Source organism: Gigantopelta aegis, chromosome 1, assembly GCF_016097555.1.
Source record: "Gigantopelta aegis isolate Gae_Host chromosome 1, Gae_host_genome, whole genome shotgun sequence".
Lineage (NCBI taxonomy): Eukaryota > Metazoa > Mollusca > Gastropoda > Neomphalida > Peltospiridae > Gigantopelta > Gigantopelta aegis.
Window position 1 is genome coordinate 12584581 of NC_054699.1, and position 18693 is coordinate 12603273.

Genomic DNA, 18693 nt, shown 5'->3' on the forward strand with positions numbered 1-18693 from the left:
CTAAACACAAAATTTCTGCTCAATATTTTAAGTCCGATTAAGTTTCATATCTTCTAAAAGCAAGGACCATATCTCTGTCAAAAATGTGTAAATCGCCATGAACGTCAAACGTGATTTGTAACAGAAAAAAGAAAGAAATGCTTTATTTAACGACGCACTCAATACATTTTATTTACGGTTATATGGCGTCAGACATATGGTTAAGGACCACACATATTTTGAGAGGAAACCTGCTGTCGCCACTTCATGGGCTACTCTTTCCGATTAGCAGCAAGGGATCTTTTATTTGCGCTTCCCACAGGCAGGATAGCACAAACCATGACCTTTGTTGAACCAGTTATGGACCACTGGTCGGTGCAAGTGGTTTACACCTACCCATTGAGCCTTGCAGAACATTCACTCAGGGTTTGGAGTCGGTATCTGGATTAAAAATACCATGCCTCGACTGGGATCCGAACCCAGTACCTACCAGCCTGTAAACCGATGGTCTAACCACGACGCCACCGAGGCCGGTCCTGATTTGTAACAGTACCTGCACAGCCCCTTACTACGCAGTACAGCACAACATTGCAAATTACAGTGCTGTAAAGCATAGCACCGTACAGCACAACACAGTGCAGTACATTACAGTACAGTACAGTACATCACAACAGAACACATCGCAGTACAGTACAGCAGAATACAGTGCATTATATTACATTACAGAACAGCGCATTGTTGTGTAGTACAGTACAACACATTATAGTAAAGTACAGTACAACACAGAACACTACAGTACATCGCATTACAGCACATCCCATTACAATAAAGCATAAAACAGCACAGTACAGTACAGTACCAGTACAGTGTATCAGAGCAGATTGCAGCACAGCACAGCACAGTACAGTACAGCGGAGCACGGTACAGCACAGTATAGCACAGCACAGCCACTTACTACACAGTACAGCACAGCATTGCAAAGTACAGTGCAGTACATCGCAACACCGTACATCACAACACAATGCAGTACAGCACAGCACAGCACAGTACAGTACAGTACACCCCTTTGCAGTACAGTACACTACGTTACAGTACAGTACATCACAACAGAACACATTGCAGTACAGTACAGCAGAATGCAGTGCATTATATTACATTACAGCACAGCGCATTGCAGTGTAGTACAGTACAACACATAACACTACAGTGCAGCACATTACAACACATCCCATTACAATACAGCATATAACAGCACATATATAGTACAGCACAGTGCCAGTACAGTATAGCAGAGCAGATTGCAGCACATCAGAGTACAGTACATTGCATTACAGTACAGCACAACACAGGACAACATATTACAGTACAGTATAGCACAGCACAGCCCCTTACTACACAGTACAGCACAGCATTGCAAATTACAGTGCAGTACAGCACAGCACCGTACAGCACAACACAGTCACAGTACAGTACAGCACAGCACAGCACAGCAGAGTGCAGTACACCACTTTGCAGTGCAGTTCACTACAGTACAGAACAGTACATCACCACATAACAGCACAGCGCAGATCAGCACGTTGCAGTGTAGTACAGTACCAAACATTGCAGTAAAGTACAGTACAGCACATAACACTACAGTACAGCACATTACAACACATCCCATTACAATACAGCATATAACTGCACAGTGCATTATACTATAGTGCAGTACAGTACAGTACAGCACAGTGCATTAAAGTAAAGTACATTACATTACTTTAAATTACACTAGATTAGAATACAGTACAGTACAGCAAAACACAGTGCATTGCATTACATTACATTAATGTACAATATAGTACAGTACAGTACAGCACAATGCACTGCATTTCATTACAGTGCAGTACCGCGCAGCACAGTACATTAGAGTACAATACAGTATACTGCATTACAGTACAATACCGTACATTGCATTACAGTCCAGTACAGTGCAATATAGCGCAGCGCAGTACATTAGCTTACAGTACAGCACAGCACAACACAGCACAGGACCGGACGGCACACTACAGCACAGTACAGGACAACACATTACAGTACAGTACAGTACAGTACAGCGCACCGCATGACATCACAGTACAGTACAGTACAGTACATTACAGTACAGTACAGTGCAGTGCAGTACAGTACAGTACAGCACAGTGCATTAAAGTAAAATATATTACATTACTTTAAATTACACAATATTAGAGTACAGTACAGTACAGCACAACACAGTGCAGTACAGGACAGCACATTACAGTACCGTAAAGCACAGCACATTACAGTACAGTGCAATACATCACAACACAGAACATTGCAGTACAATACAGTACTGCACAGTACAACACAGCACAGAACAGCACCGGATATCATAGCACAGCACAGAATATTGCAGTACAGTACAACAAAGTACAGTACATTACATTACATTACAGGACAGCACAGGACAACATATTACAGTACAGTACAGTACACCACAGTGCAGTGCAGTACAACACAACCCAGTACAGCACATTATAGCATAACACAGCGCAGCACAGCACAGTACAGTACAGTGCATTTGTTTGTTACTTTTTTTTTACAAACGTTAGTTGTAGAATTTTGAGTAGTATACACCTCCCACGGCCTGAACATCATTAACATGCATAAGTATTCAATGATATGCAAACATATGCAATGATCAGCCATATGGAGGAAGGGTCGGACGACGTCGTGTACTATTGCAAGTGTTGACTTACCACAGTCCCTTCGTGTGACTTTGGACATAAATAAATAAATAACTAACTATATAGACACAATTGAATCGTTCCCTTTAGAACGTAATTGTCAAGCTAAAGATAATCTTTCAAAGGATGAACGCCAAGATCTTAAACGTCTCCAGAATGACAAGTCTATTATGATTAAAGAAGCAGACAAAGGAGGTGCAGTGGTCATCATTAATACATCATATTACGAAGCAAAATAAATGCTTGATGACAATAATTTCTACGAAGAAAGTGACAGAAATTATAGAACGATCTTGAAAAATCTACATAAATTGATACGGAAATATTCTGCAGAGCTTCACGAGAAGGAAGAATCATATTTGCTATTTTCGGACTTTACCACTGCTAATTTCTATGGTTTACCCAAAATACACAAGAATAACACGATACAGAAAGCAATACTCCAACATAATAGTGAGTATATAAAAACAGTGGAACCTAACGATCTATCTTTCAGACCCATTGTAGGTGGACCCCAAAACACTACACAAAGGCTCAGTAATGTTCTGGATATCATACTGAAACCAATCGCCACTTCTGTACCAAGTTATGTGCGCAACGATATTGATTTTTTAAAACACTTACCTAATTCCTGCCCAGAAAATGCCATTCTAGCTACGTTTGACATAGTAGATCTATATACAAACATTTCTGCTGATCTAGGAATCAAAGCCATTAAACATTTTACAGAAAAATCACTTGACCTAATAGAAGGACAATTTTCTGTGAATTTTATAGTTGAAGCTCTCCACTTTGTATTGTACAACACCACCTTTGACGTTAATGAGAAACACTTCCGCCAAATTAAAGGGTGTGCAATGGGATCAAAGGTTAGTCCTACCTATGCAACTCTCGTGGTTGCTTATTTGGAAGAGACATTATTACGAACCTGATAGATCTATTATTTAAATATCTGATAGATTAGACATATTTATGTGACATATCATCAACAGTATGATCCATGAAACTCTAAGACTATATATCAAAATTTCGAAATGCTTGACGTCCAATAGCTGATCATTAATAACGCAATGTATTCTAGTGATATTGTTAAACAAAACGCACTTTAACTTATTTTTGTTTCTTATCTCAGACTGCCGTGGCGGATTATGGGGCGAGTGATGTAAAAATAGTTGTGGTCACTGTGTATGATCTACGTGTGACAGACAGAACGGAAGCTGTCCGTGTCACACTGGATGCGCTACTCCCAGGTGTACATGTTGAATATTATGTGTATGATCTACGTGTGACAGACATAACGGAAGCTGTCCGTGTCAGACTGGATGCGCTACTCCCAGGTGTACATGTTGAATATTATGGCGTAATCAAAAGTGTATGCAACCATATATTGCGTATTACATATGGTTGCATAACATAAATCCGTGGTACAGACATTTAATTTCACGTTATATACAGTCGAACCTGTAACAACCACTCCAAACTGGCCGTTAAGGACGGGTGGCTGTTACATTCAGGTAAATAAAAATCTGGAAATAATATTCGAACATTGGATGGAAATGACGAGCAAATATTCGAATACCAACTAAACAACAACTAAATACTAAATGCCATCCCAAAAGCATGTTACGACAGAAAACAAATAAAAATCGTAATTCAGTAGTGACTGGATGTTAACCTAGCTTATATGTTGAATTCTCAAAAATATAAATAGTGAATTATAAATATCAGAATATGAAAAACAAAATCACTATTAGAAATTATGATCGAAACTAAGACACAAATCCAACCGATCATTTGACAAGTTGCGGGGGAGGGGGGAGGTGAGTGTGGATTGGGGAGGGGGGTTTTGTGTGGGGTTGTTTGTTGGCTTTTTTTCTCTCTTTTTTTTTTTGGGGGGGGGGGGTGGATTAGTTTTGCTAGAAAATGTAGCATTGTGGGTGATTAGCTCTAAACAATTGTTGCGACTGACAACATAATTCAGATGAATTTGTTTGACAAAACTCGGACACATTACAAATGTAACAAGATGATAATACATATACACGATACGAATACTCATCAACACAGAATATATATATATATATATATATATATATATTAATCATATAATATCTTAAATTTTTAGTGCAATCAAAGTATGTGCTATTTTTCAGATCACATACTTTAAGAATTTGATAACTTTGCAAATAAAATGTAAATTAATCTAGGTTTATTGACATTTAAGCAAACGTACTTGGGTGACACTCCATAATTGACGTATGCATACATAGTCATCAAATAAAACATTTCAATGGCAATTTGACACTGAAAGCTGTCCAGCGTTCAGAAAACAAAAACCGTTAAGACTTAGTTTATTTTGATATAAGGATATCCAAAATGACGTCATTCAAGTTTGACGTCATTTCCATCCATAAATACACTGCGCTGCATATTCGTACGTCATTTGAATTTGTGGTCATTTAAAGTTGCGTGTACAGTTTACAAAAACATGTTGTATTAAGCTTGAGATTATATGATAAAGAGATTATTGCCCTCGTGTATTTGGGTATCGTCAATATCATATATTAGGAATACAAATAATGTGTTATACTCACCAGAGGCTCGCATATGTATATATATATATATATATATATATATATATATATATATATATATATATATATACAATTTTATTCCTAATATATGATATTGACGATACCGAAAAACACTCTGGTAATAACACCATCATCATCATCATCATCATCGCATATCTATTAAAGTAACGGCCAGCTATTTAGCTATTTTTGAATATAGTGATGCAACTGAAGGTCAAATTTTATTGTTATAGCTTAACCTGTTGGTTACATTTGTTATCTTAAAATTGTCAATGGCAATGTCTGACATTCTTTGGATGTAATTGTTTATCGGCACGTAATTCAAAGTTCAACCTTTCCCTCACAAGAAAAAAACCCAAACTGTTTTGGTCAGTATACTGCTCTGTAATTAGTTGTGCATGATCCTGTTCTCTTGTCACTCATTTCAGACTGATCTTTACAGTTACAGGTCTTGTCACAGTCGTCACCATACCAGTAATGTGAACACACTGGTTTCGAAAATACACACGCATAATGTAAACACGTGTGCATGTTTTTAGAATAAACAAATAAGATGTTTTCAATAATCGTATAGCTGTAGTAAACTAATCATATCGTGTTGAAAGGTATATATGACTAATCATATCGTGTATATATATATAGTTCTTCAATTGTTTTTAATATTTTGAATTATATAATTGAATAATAAAGTATTAATGGTATTCATCTCCAGTATGAATATTACAAAAGTTACATAGTATGATTTATTTCGGCATCTACCTGTTTCTAGTAGTAATATTAAATTTGAAGTACTCATTTAAGTTGTACAATATCTATTTTGGTACGATAATCTAGTCATGACGCCACTACTAATACTATATTCTGAAACTCGAGCCATACTTTATGTTCCTGAATGATTATTTGAAACAAGTTGCATGCAAATCCGATCTTTTAATTCACAGAAATCAAATTATCCATTTCTTGTTAAGTCATTTCCCCCACCCGACCTAAAAACTCGACAGATTCGAATACTTAAAAATTGTATTCAAATATTCTAATATTTAGACCGAACAGTAATGAAATAATTTACTATGAAAACTACTACTAAAGTGGAATGCATAAAAAGTCTTAACAGTAGTCAAAAAAAAAAAAAAAAATCAAATAAGATATCCTTTACTATATAAAAGTGTTATTCAAAGCATATTAAATCGGGCACGTTTTGTTGAAAGTCATTCTATTATTAAAATCTACGAATTCGGGTGGATTTGTTTAACAGCACTCAGACACATTGTATCAGGTAACAAGATCATAATGTAAATATATGACAATGATATTCATCAACAGGTAATATCAACAGTTAACTTTACTTTTTTCTCCCTCTTCAACTGCCATCCCGTCAAGAGGATAGAATAGAATAGATCCCACATCCCAGCATCCGTCGAGAGACAAATAGGTAGAACCATATCAGGTGCTCTCAACCCCCACCCATCCCCCAAACACCCCCAAATAACAACAACGAACCAACAGAAAAACAACAACAACAACAACAAAAAATAATAAAACAACAAGAAAACTAAGCAAAACAAAACTTTATATGAATATGAAATTGATTATAACAGTATGCGGGCTTAACACCCATTACTACTGGATCCAGGATCGTTAGGATTTGAACCGGAAATAAATAGCACTAAACTGATTATTTTTTTGTCAGAATAGTTCCCTGATGGAGTTAGAAACAATGTATTAATCAAAATGGCCGTCATTTTGGTCCCACATATATAATTTATTTGGCATATATACTACTATATACAACTATATAACATATTTCAGTTCATTTATGAAAGACCACTGATACCCAATCAGAAAAAGGTTTCACCGAGACGATTCAATCATACGACGCTAAAACGCCAGACGAGCTATCTATGGATTGAGCTAGATCCCGCCCCCATGAGTCATAGCACAATACATGTTGTAATCAGACTGCATAGATGCGGCATTCACGAAACACATTTCAGTGATGGATTTGTCATTTCTCCTCAGTTGATGACGTCATGGATGCTCGGACAAACTTCCTGGATGTCCTAGGCGCCGCCTGCTACAGAGAAGGGATCCGTATGCTCCATAGCCGCTGGACTGAATATGTTAATGTACAAGGGGATTGTGTCAATAAGTAAACGTGTATAATTGTGTAACCCTGACTCCTTCTACCTCAGTCCACCTAGGATCTAACCTCCTCGATGGATCTGGTCTTCAGTCCAAAGCAGAGCTTATTGACTGGCATATCAACGGCCGCCGTCATGTCTGCGAGAAAGTGGATATCAAAGATCTCCTGCGTCTAAGAGGAAATCAGTTACATTTTCCATTTACATGCTGGAGATCTTTGATATCCACTTTCTCACAGGCATGACGGCGGCCGTTGATATGCTTATTTAAATCTGGAATTCTTATATTGATGTTGATCATCACCTTATTTGTTTGCATTACCATAATTTGAAACCCAATAGCCGATGTGTTTTTCTTGCTAGGGTGTCGTTAAACACTCATTCAGTCATTCATTATTGTATTTTGTTATACTTATCTGACTGTACTGATACAATGCATAGACTATAGTATAATGTAACCAACGCATCCTTGTTATATATATATATATATGTATACATATATATATGATACATATGTATATTACACGATAGTATCACTTTCACAAGAACCTAACTTTCATGTACAAGTGCTGAATAAAACAAAACGGAAGTACTTTCATGTATGTATTGCAAACTACTCTTGGAAAAATAGTTTTAAAAACAATGAAAACGACTGTACTGGGTCACTTTATATGTTTCACAAACATCTTAAAATAAACAAAAGAGACACAGAAAACAACAACTTCAAATATGTTTCACTTTCGAAAGTGTTAGTGAATTGGTCACATATTTATCTATTGGTTAAAACTGTCCTGTAGCTGATTGTAGCTGTGGCCCAGTGACAAAGAGTTCGCTTAATGCATGGTCGGTCTGGGATCGATCCAGTTGGTAAACCCACTGGGTTATTTCTAGTTCCAGCCCGTGCACAGCGACTGACTTATCAAAGACTATGGTATGTGGTATCATGCTTGTGGGATGGTGCATATAAAATAACCTGTACTACTAATGGACAAATGTAGCGGTATGATTAAACAATTGACTGGAGTAGAATGCAGACTCTATTTTGGTTTTAGGTTCTAGACCTAATTGCTCAACTTGGTATTCAAAATTACGACCCCCCCCCCCCCCCCCCCTTTCCCTCGGAATCCGTCACCGGAATACGTAGGTGATGAGCCTATGGTGGACGTGACCGAAAACGTCGCGTTATTGGGGTACGTTAAAAGAGGTCCGTATTCTCTTTTATTAGTATTTTTTCTTCTTTCTGAAACAGCGAAATATTATTGTTTAACCATTGTTTCAACAGTGAGGTACGAAACAATTGTTCTGTCATTATATATATATATGTAATATATATATATATATATATATATATATATATATATATATATATATACATGTACATGTACATGTACATGTACATGTACATGTACATGTACATGTATATATATATACATACACATACATATATATACATACACATACACATATACATATACACACATATACACATACACACACACACACACACATATATATATATATATATATATATATATATATATATATATATACATATATACATATATACATACATACATACATATATATACACATACATACATACATATATATATTCCACTAAATATCCCACTAACATGTTACGACTAATGTCCTAATACTAATATACCTCACTATAATATGGAAAGATTAAGTTAATACATAATAAATATATACCCACAAAACAGGCTATTTTTACATACTCGTGGCAACTATTCACAATGCTACTAGTCCGTAAACTATATAAGCAATATACATTATATATATATATATATATATATATATATATATATATATATATATATATATATATATATACGAATGATGTTCGTTTAATACAAGACAGGATGTCTCATCGACGTGATTCTTAATCACTCAAAGGTTTTGGTAAACATCAAGACTCCTCAGAAACTCCTTGACAACTCCGTAGCAGTACTGGTATTCTTCCTGAAACAAATACAATATTATATTGCAGATTACGCCATGGAATGATGCTTAAGGGGAGTATGTAATTGCTCACTAACTAAAAATATAAGAAGCCACTTAAGATATTACCATGATCATACCTTATAAAGGGAGCCAAAACGACGATCATTGAACTATTTTCACGGGAATGATGGGGAGCCAAACTTGTCGCTCCACAATGCATTTATATCACATTTAAGACAATCTGATACGCATTCAATATATTATCTTAAAATGATATAAAACTTACAAAGTTCTCCACTATCTGTGGCCGTATACACTGCAGTCTCGAACGGTGACGAAGATATCAACGTCTTTGTCGAGTTTTAGCTTCTCAATGATGTTGGACAAAACACAAAATAGTCCACTGTATTTTGCACCATCCCTGCAAAGAGATTGATTGATGTTATGCAGCGTGCATGCAAATGTAGCATACACAATGCTTATTATCGTGTAATTCTAATTACTGAACAATATAACAACATGCTAACATTAGCTGGAAAAGCACAAAAAAAAACCCCACAAAAAAACAAAAACAAAACGTAACAGCACAAAACAAACATTTATACTCATTCAGTTGATCATTCACTTTTTCGTTCTGCCCTCTAGTGAATGTGTATGGATACTGTCGTGAATACATATTTTAACATACAGTCTTATCCCTCCAAGTCAGAGGTTCATGGGTAGTGCATACTGTCTACTAAGTTGGCATACTATTTTTAAACATGTCCATTTGGGTTAAAGTTAGAGTTTGAGTCAATGCAATTCTACAACCGTCAATGCAATTATGCTACCAGGTGGTTATGGGCTTACACTTATGGTAACCGTTATTACCTCTGCGTGCAGCCGTGAAGGAAAGAGGGAAATGTCTTATTTAACGACGCATTCAACACATTTTATTTATGGTTATATGGCGTCGGACATATGGTACCACACAGATATAGAGGGAGGAAACCCACTGTCTCCACGTCATGGACTACTCTTTTCGATTTGCAGCAAGATATCTTTTATATGCACCATCACATAGACAGGATAGCACATACCACGACATTCGATGTACCAGTCGTGGTGCACTGGCTGAAGCGAGACATAGTCCAATGGGCCCATTGAAAGGAATCGATCCCAAAACGATCGCACATCAAGCGAGCGCTACGACTCGCCACATATGCAGCCGTGAAGACATTTGTTCTGAACATAGGTTATATGACACTTTGACCAACAAGAGATGGCAAACAAGGAAACAAACAAACACACACAATAAAAAACACACACAAAAGCAGAAGACGACAGGACAAAAACAACCCATAAAACAAAGCAGATCGCAAAAAACAACAACAAAAAAACTAAATTCCTACCCAACAACCGAAGAAAATAACAGAAACAGAACAACAGCCCCCACCCTAATAAAACAAAAACAAAAGCAACAAAAAACCCTCACATAAATGAAACAAAAGTGAAGCAAAACAACAACATCAACAACAAAAAAAACCCACCGAAAAACACCCACCCCAACAACATTTAAAAACAAATCAAAACAAAACCCCCAAAACAAAAGTAAGTACTCATTAAACAAATAATTATACAAAAGACTAAACAACGGGAAGTGTGATCCTTACATGCACTGAACTATGATTGGGGATTTGCCAGTTTCCTCCCGACGGCGTTCCAGTTTGTCCAGAAACAGTAACAGCTCGGACATGTCTGAAGGGAGACCACTATCCTCAGACCAATTGTTTAACACGAACATAGTCAAGCTCTTGCCATCCTGAAAACACACCAAAAAAAAAAAACACCCTGCGATTTATAATATTATTTGGAAAATTATTGTGATTCAGTTTAGTCAGATTTTACTCCTTTGAATTCTGTGTTTTATTTATTCATTTTTGTTTACAACAATACAATTTCTTTCATGGAGGGCGTGGGATCATTGCTCTATCAGTCCACGGTCACCAGGGACTGCTGTTGGCTGTTCGTATGTCGATGTGTTCACATACCAAGTTACATGACTTACTGTTGGTGTCCATGTTACCAATAATTACATGACGGTGTGCAAATACAAATCTTCATCACCAAAATAGTGTTCGCCCTGCCCTTCCAGCATCTGACAGTATCCTAATTATCATAATCAAAGTTCAATTTAGACTCGATGCATCATTAACGCTGTATGACAACAATGCATATGGATAAGACTAATTCTAACATATTAATAATTTCCAATATGGAAGCGTGTGTGTGGATGGGTCAATTTTAGACACACGCACAAACACACATACACACACGCAAACACACGCACAAACACAGACACACACACATTCCTCTCAGGCACCCCGGGGTGATACTGAGTTGGGTCCATATGTCAAAATGTTTGTAATGGGTCACAGTATTTATGTGTCAACTTTCATACTTTAACCTAAGATGTACAATTCGGTGAAAAAAAAACCCAAACCTTTCTGCCCCATCGTCCCTGGTTAGCTGAGAAATCAGTTATCGACTATTCTAATCTACGTATTTTATTTGATATTTTTTGCCACATCCAAGATAAAACATACCACGCTATTTAATATTTCGACCATGGAGTCCAGGATAAAACCTGAACAGACGTGTATGCCTATTGACTTATTACCATATTCTCGTAAACTGCGTCTGTTTGTAGAGTAAGACTAATTTCTGTGACTCCACCACTGGACTTCAGTGTTGATTGGTGTTTGATTGTGAATGGTCCAATCGCCTTCATTTCTCCAACTTTAGGCCAGTGTGCAGTATCATTCTGAAATGAAACAATACCTGTTTGATACCCGTCAAGATGTAAGGTATATTACACGAACATATTGGATTATTGGAAACATATTTGATTGTACAAAGAACAAACTAAACTTTCACACATTTGCGTACACACAATATACATGGCGACTACATTATATAACTGAACATGTAAACTGCATTTTAACAATCTAATATAGCCAGAAGAAGGAAACATATCACATACAAAACAATATGAATACAGAAAGAAAATAAGTATTTTTGCCAGAGAATATACAAATAATACGTCACGTGCAGTCAAATTCGTGTTATTGTTCTCGTTGGTTACTAGTCATTTCGTACCAAAGTCATTTCGTACCATCCATTTCGTACCATAGTTTATGGTCATTTCGTACCATAGTCATTTCGTACCATAGTCGTTTCGTACCATAGTGCTTTGGTCATTTCGTACCACAGTCATTTCGTACCATAGCCATTTGGTACCTACTTTTTACCATCTCGTACCATAATGTTTGGTCATTTCGTACCATAGTCATTTCGTACTCGGTATCTTATTTTTGTTTAATCGTAGAAATATTTTATTAGTTGGAAACATGTTATAATGCAGCAAACTCGGGAATGTCCCTTTAATATAATAATGAACGGAAACGTGAGGAGATGGAAATAATATATCATCTTTTTTTTCTTACTTTCTTTCTTTATTAAGGGTGGGGCTTCAATATAGTTGAATTAGCCTAATAGTTATTGTTTAAACCAGTAATTCGACATTTTACTATCTATCATTCAACTTAGCTAAACAATAAATGATTGAGGTACGGAATGACTTTGGTACGAAATGACCAAGGTACGAAATGACCAAGGTACGAAATGGTAAAATTGGGTACGAAATGACTGGTTACCTTCTCTTTAATACGCATGGTACTGCAACTTAAACTATAGTTGACTAATAATAGCAATGAGTTTGATATGTATTTAAACACAAGTAAATATTTATTTATTATTAGAATCGATTAATGTGTTTCGACCATATAACATTAATAGTGAATATATTGGTTGAAAATGTTGTACTGAATTACACAGAGCATGTTTCTGCATTCTATACTATATGAACATTGGAATAATATTACAGATTCAAGAAAATGGCATTTGCAAATATTAGCAAAATTATCTATAACAAATGTCTGTTCCAAATGCTTAGCTATTTAAACTGACTGGGATCCAGCCAATTTCACTTTTTCTGTTTTACTAACTAATGACAAGCTATAGAGATATGACACTTGGTTGTCTAGTTTCCGCGTCGTGTGTTTCCATGTTTTAGCGGTGTGGTAAAACGCAAGTGTGTATACCTAAACACCAACATAAACGCACATCAGTATTATGTTTATTTTGTTTTAAGTAGAATATGTTTACTTGGGGTTAGAATGATAAATGTTGTGAACTAATAAACAGTATATCATCTTGCTATTCTTGTGAATCTCATTATGTGTTGATTGTTTCTTAAAATGAAATTCAACATCACAGCGGACAATTATATTGGCGTATCTAATGGTGTTCAGTATATAACAGATGCATATTACACTATACGTTTTGTAAATACTCAACCCTTTGAAATCATAAACGGTACATCGATAATTGATTGTACTGAATCTCAAAACGTATTAATTCCTGATTTAAAAAAAATAAAAAAATAAAAAATAAAATAAAAATTAATGCTGCAACTGAACATTATATTGGCGTTCCTTATTATGTTAAGAATATGACAGATGCATATATTAATGTTCAGCATTATAACAGTTGTATAATATTGCACGCACGTGTGTGGTTCCGCCAGTTAAAGACACAATGGTGTGAGAGTTCTGCTCGTAAACCATTCTCCAGAAATCTATCACCGTGTGCTCCAGAGGCAGCTGTGTGACCACGAATCCTTTCCTGTTGGTGCAGCTCTGAAATCAGATCGGTGTATGGCATATTTAATACACACTTGTTGAACACGTTGGCAAGATACGATACAGCAAATATGGTTAGGATAATTATTAGTTTTTCATTTTATAACGAATCTACAGGTAGCCATTTCATAAATAATTGACATATTGTTAAATGACACCATTGATGATAGAATGTCAGTCACATTAAAAAAAAAAATATATTGGCATGTCCTACAGGAACTATTATGATAGGGGTTTGTTCGGTCTCCAGCCCCAGTGCAAAATCCAAACTTCTTCAGAGGTTAGTATAGGTCAATCTGCTGTTCCTTAATATTTAAAAATATTTTATATGTTCATGTGTAAAAACAAAACAAAAGAAACATGAGTTTGTATTATAAAAAGGAGAATGTCTACGTTACACATAGCTCTGTAACCAGTACTTTGATTGTGTACAAATAAGCGAGACTGCATGACTCTCCATAACAGGCAATCTGTTTCTAGCTCTTGTCTCATACAGCCCTAAAACTCCTGCTTCACTTTCATGAAACATATTTATTTCAGACTGGTAGAAGTGATCCCCGTCTTTAATTTGTTATCCTAAAAAAGGCTGCAGATGAAGATACCTGCACTGACAGTATGTCTGTTAATCTACTAACAATCTAAAGGCAAGCCGGTCTGCATGTCTATTTCTACTAAAATACTCACCGGCAGAATTACAGCATTGATGTAAGCATTTGTTTCTGGAACTGGAGTAGACAGATACAGACGATAATTAGAAACTGCCAAAAAAAAAATATATATATATATATATATTCATTGTCTTTCACGAACAAAATGATGCTTATGTAAATAACGATGCACTCAACACATTTTATTTACGGTTATATGGCGTCAGACATATGGTTAAAGACCACACAGATTTGAGAGGAAAACCGCTGTCGCCACTTCACGGGCTACTCTTTCCGATTAGCAGCATGGGATATTTTATTTATTTCAAGGCAATAGCATGGCCATATGGATACTGGTATCACGACCCATAGCGTTGCGGAACATACCTATCAGTGGAAGTGCTCCGACCTGCACCAGTGTTGACCGATGGCCTATCACCGAGGCCGGTCATAGGAAAGACCACCACCACTAGACATATGTAAAGCGCTCATGAGGTGATTACGGTACGTACGACCCAAAACCCAATGACGGGCATATCTATGATTTGTTCAACAATGAGTTCTAGTGGTGCTGGTAGCCCAAAACGGTACCAACACGAAAAAAAGAGAACAAAACAAAGCACTTTACACATCGTCCAGACTAGTTGGAACAGTAAAAATAATGGTTATATCCACTAGATATAGTTTGCCATAAGTCCCGAGTCGAGCAGTGTTTTATTCTAACAAATCAAGTTGTAAATGCATGCTATGTTGTCACCTGGTAATACAGATAAGCATCGGTTTTTCTCTTTGTTTTCAGGTAACGTGGCTTTAATCACATCTCTTTCAGAAACTTGAATTTTCAGACGTGTCAGATCCTGTTAACGAAAAATAAATTTAATAAAACCAACAGCACCTGTATATATAACACGTGTTCTACTTTCACAAAATACAGTATTAAAATAAGAAATTCGTACATAACACAACTACCACAGTTAAAAGCAAACATACTTATTATGTTTCTCTTTTGATATTTTCACAAAGATCACACTATTTTTAATTACGCAAATTTAATGATAATGATATGTCTAATGATATTATCTAGCTAATGAATTTGATTTATAGTTTAGTCCGCATAATATCTTAGAAAATAAATATTTTGTTGCTGGTGGGATTTCATGGATAACTTGTTTTGTTTCCTTCGGTTTTATTTAGTGTTTTTGTGGGTGTTTTTGTGTTGTTGTTGTTGTTGTTGTTTTTGTTGTTGTGTTGTTGTTTTTTGTTGTTGTGTTGTTGTGGCGTTGTTGTTGTATTGTTGTTTTTTGGGGGGTGGTCGTTTTTTTGTATTCGGGTTTTTTTTGTTTAATGTAGTTGTATGGTGGCTGTGTGTCTGTGGTAAAATAAGAATGAAACTAATACAGCACTATTACTACATCAACATAATCAGTGTTGTTGCATTTGCAGAAGATATTAAAACACAAGGGAAACTAATAATATATATGATTATAATAGCACGAAAACAAACCCATCAAACAAACAACAAAGAAACAATGAACATGAATAACAAAACATAAAACGAAGAACAACAAATAACGAAACAAACACCTAAAACGTTTTTATAGAAACACGAGAAATCTTTACTTATTTAATGCATACTAGTATAATCAAACTCACTGTTCTTAAACTTGCACAAAGTATTAAAACACGTTAAACATAATACTGCATGCAATTATAATAGCTGGAAAAAAACAACATCAAACAAGCAACATACAAACACACATCAATAAGAAAAAGAAAAAAGAAACCCAACAATTAATTACAAAACACCAAAAATGTTCAAGAAACATGAGACATATTTACTGATTTAATGTATATGTTTGTTTTCTTACATTGAACTCTTGCTGAAAACGACGTTTCTGAACAGACAGCTTCATATCGCCGTGGAGCAATGATTTCTTAAAAGAATCAACGGTATAAAACGTGTCTATGGAAGAAATTGCTTCTAGGAGAACTTCATGAAGGAATCTGTACTGATCCTGAAAATAAATAATTATGCATATAAAATAAATTGACAACATAAAAAACAAACAATAAACAAACAAAACAAAAGGAAACCAAAATAAAAATATTTGTTTTTATTTTACACCCGTATGCAAGACATTGCATGATACAGCTTTGGTGAATGGTGGTGATACCTGTTCCAAATCGGGGGAACAGTCGAGTGTGAGAAATATCTGTATGAATTACATATTACAAACTACCACTATCAATGGGTATTGGATATATTTGATAATGCATTGTTAACACAAAGCGGAATTTACAAACATCCAGAATGCCAATGATCATAAGCAATAATTGCACACCTATACAAAATCAAATAATATTCCATGTAAATCAACACGAACTTGTCCACATACTCTTACATCATAACATGGATTCACAAAGGTGTATATACACACATACATACCGATGTCTGCACCATATTAACTCTATTGTCTCGCATCTTTCTAACACACTGGAAAATGTTGACCACTTTGGTGTCTTTGGCTTCATCCACGAGATAGTCCAGACCAATAAATGTTCCAGTTCTTCCAATACCAGCGCTGAGAAAAAAAATAGCATATCTCTAATTATGGCCAGCATATGCGACAACATAACCACACACAACATGATTCTAATGGAAGGATGAAAGGCACAGCAACTGTCTTTTGTTTGCTCGTTATCAACGTTTTAAGTTTGATTATTGCCACTGGAAACGTTATTTACATAAACGCATTTTAGAACATTATTATATTGACCAAACTTTAGATATTAACACAAAGGGAAGAGAACCGTGTTACAAACCTGCAGTGCACTACAATTGGCCCACTTGATTCTGTTTCCTTCTTCACTTGTTTCCAGAATCCCAATAAAGCTGGAGCAGAAGGTACACCGTGGTCAGGCCACGTGGTGAAGTGAAACATCTTCACGCTCAAGGTATTTCCGCCCTTGGTAGAACATAGAAGTATATACCATTACAACGTTTTCAAAGCAGACGCTCATACATTTACATAGACATGAGTATTTGTTTCAACTAAACTGCAAACATTAGTATATGCAATTGGCTGCTGGGACGAATATTAAACATTTTGATTCTATCGTTCATACATGTTATCCTTGTTTGTAGAACCAATGCCAAAATCACCCAGGTATGAGGCAGAGACAGACATCAGGATCTATGATGTATCGTTGGAATATTTGAAAATGTATGGGAAAACCCCCCACAAATGCAGGCCATGTAACTAAATTACATGAACACTAAACAATATATCAAGGCTATGCTTTTACTTGAATAGATATGAAGTAGACAACTCAAGTTGTTTTATACTCTCCCAAAAAAGTTGTTACACCTGACTTCTACATGATTTATTTCAGTTAAATGTTACATACTTTTTTATGAAGTGACATTGAATGATTACTGAATTATTAAACTGTATACCATCCATTCTGTGTTAACGCTGAAGTGAGTGACGTGATACGAATCCCCCTGCGCGTGCTGTAACCTCACCGTGGTGCAGGGGTGTAATATTCTCTTTGAGAATGGCCAATACAGCACAAATTGAAGTTTAGAGTAAAATTCGGTGTCCGTAAAATTCTGTGATATTTGTATTTGTATTTTTGGCACAGTTCTTTACACTGTTTTTGTTTAAACCTTGAATTTTTATATTGATGTTGATCATCACTTTATTTGCATTACCATAGTTTGACACCCAATAGCCGATGTATTTTTCGTGCTGGGGTGTCGTTAAACATTCATTCATTCATTCATTCATTCATTCATTTGATACGAATCAATCAACGTGTGTCAAAATGTTCAGTATCGATTATGTCCTCTTCGTGCTGCAATCGCAGCTGCACAACGA

At 35.8% G+C, this 18693-nt stretch overlaps 1 protein-coding gene across 1 annotated transcript; it reads right to left on the bottom strand.

Moving 5' to 3' along the window:
- Positions 1–1397: 1397 nt before the first annotated feature.
- Positions 1398–17754, bottom strand: LOC121367507 (receptor-type tyrosine-protein phosphatase epsilon-like). The gene is made up of 12 exons (XM_041491766.1): positions 17636–17754; positions 17259–17394; positions 16681–16827; positions 15580–15669; positions 14034–14162; positions 12083–12226; positions 11076–11224; positions 9739–9844; positions 9388–9441; positions 7527–7631; positions 1981–2021; positions 1398–1503 (listed from the first exon to the last, which is right to left on the bottom strand). Exons 1-12 carry the CDS (start codon positions 17752–17754, stop codon positions 1398–1400), a joined length of 1326 nt encoding a protein of 441 aa, XP_041347700.1.
- Between the last annotated feature and the right edge of the window lie 939 nt (positions 17755–18693).

Excerpts from the sequence above, each read along its gene's own strand:
- LOC121367507 (XM_041491766.1), bottom strand. The coding sequence starts at position 17,754 with ATGTTTCACTTCACCACGTGGCCTGACCACGGTGTACCTTCTGCTCCA. Across the intron at positions 9,845-11,075 it reads CCAATCATAGTTCAGTGCAT|GGATGGTGCAAAATACAGTG; the intron begins GTAAGGATCACA and ends ATCTCTTTGCAG. Across the intron at positions 2,022-7,526 it reads AGACCAGATCCATCGAGGAG|TGTGCCGTCCGGTCCTGTGC; the intron begins GTTAGATCCTAG and ends ACTGTGCTGTAG.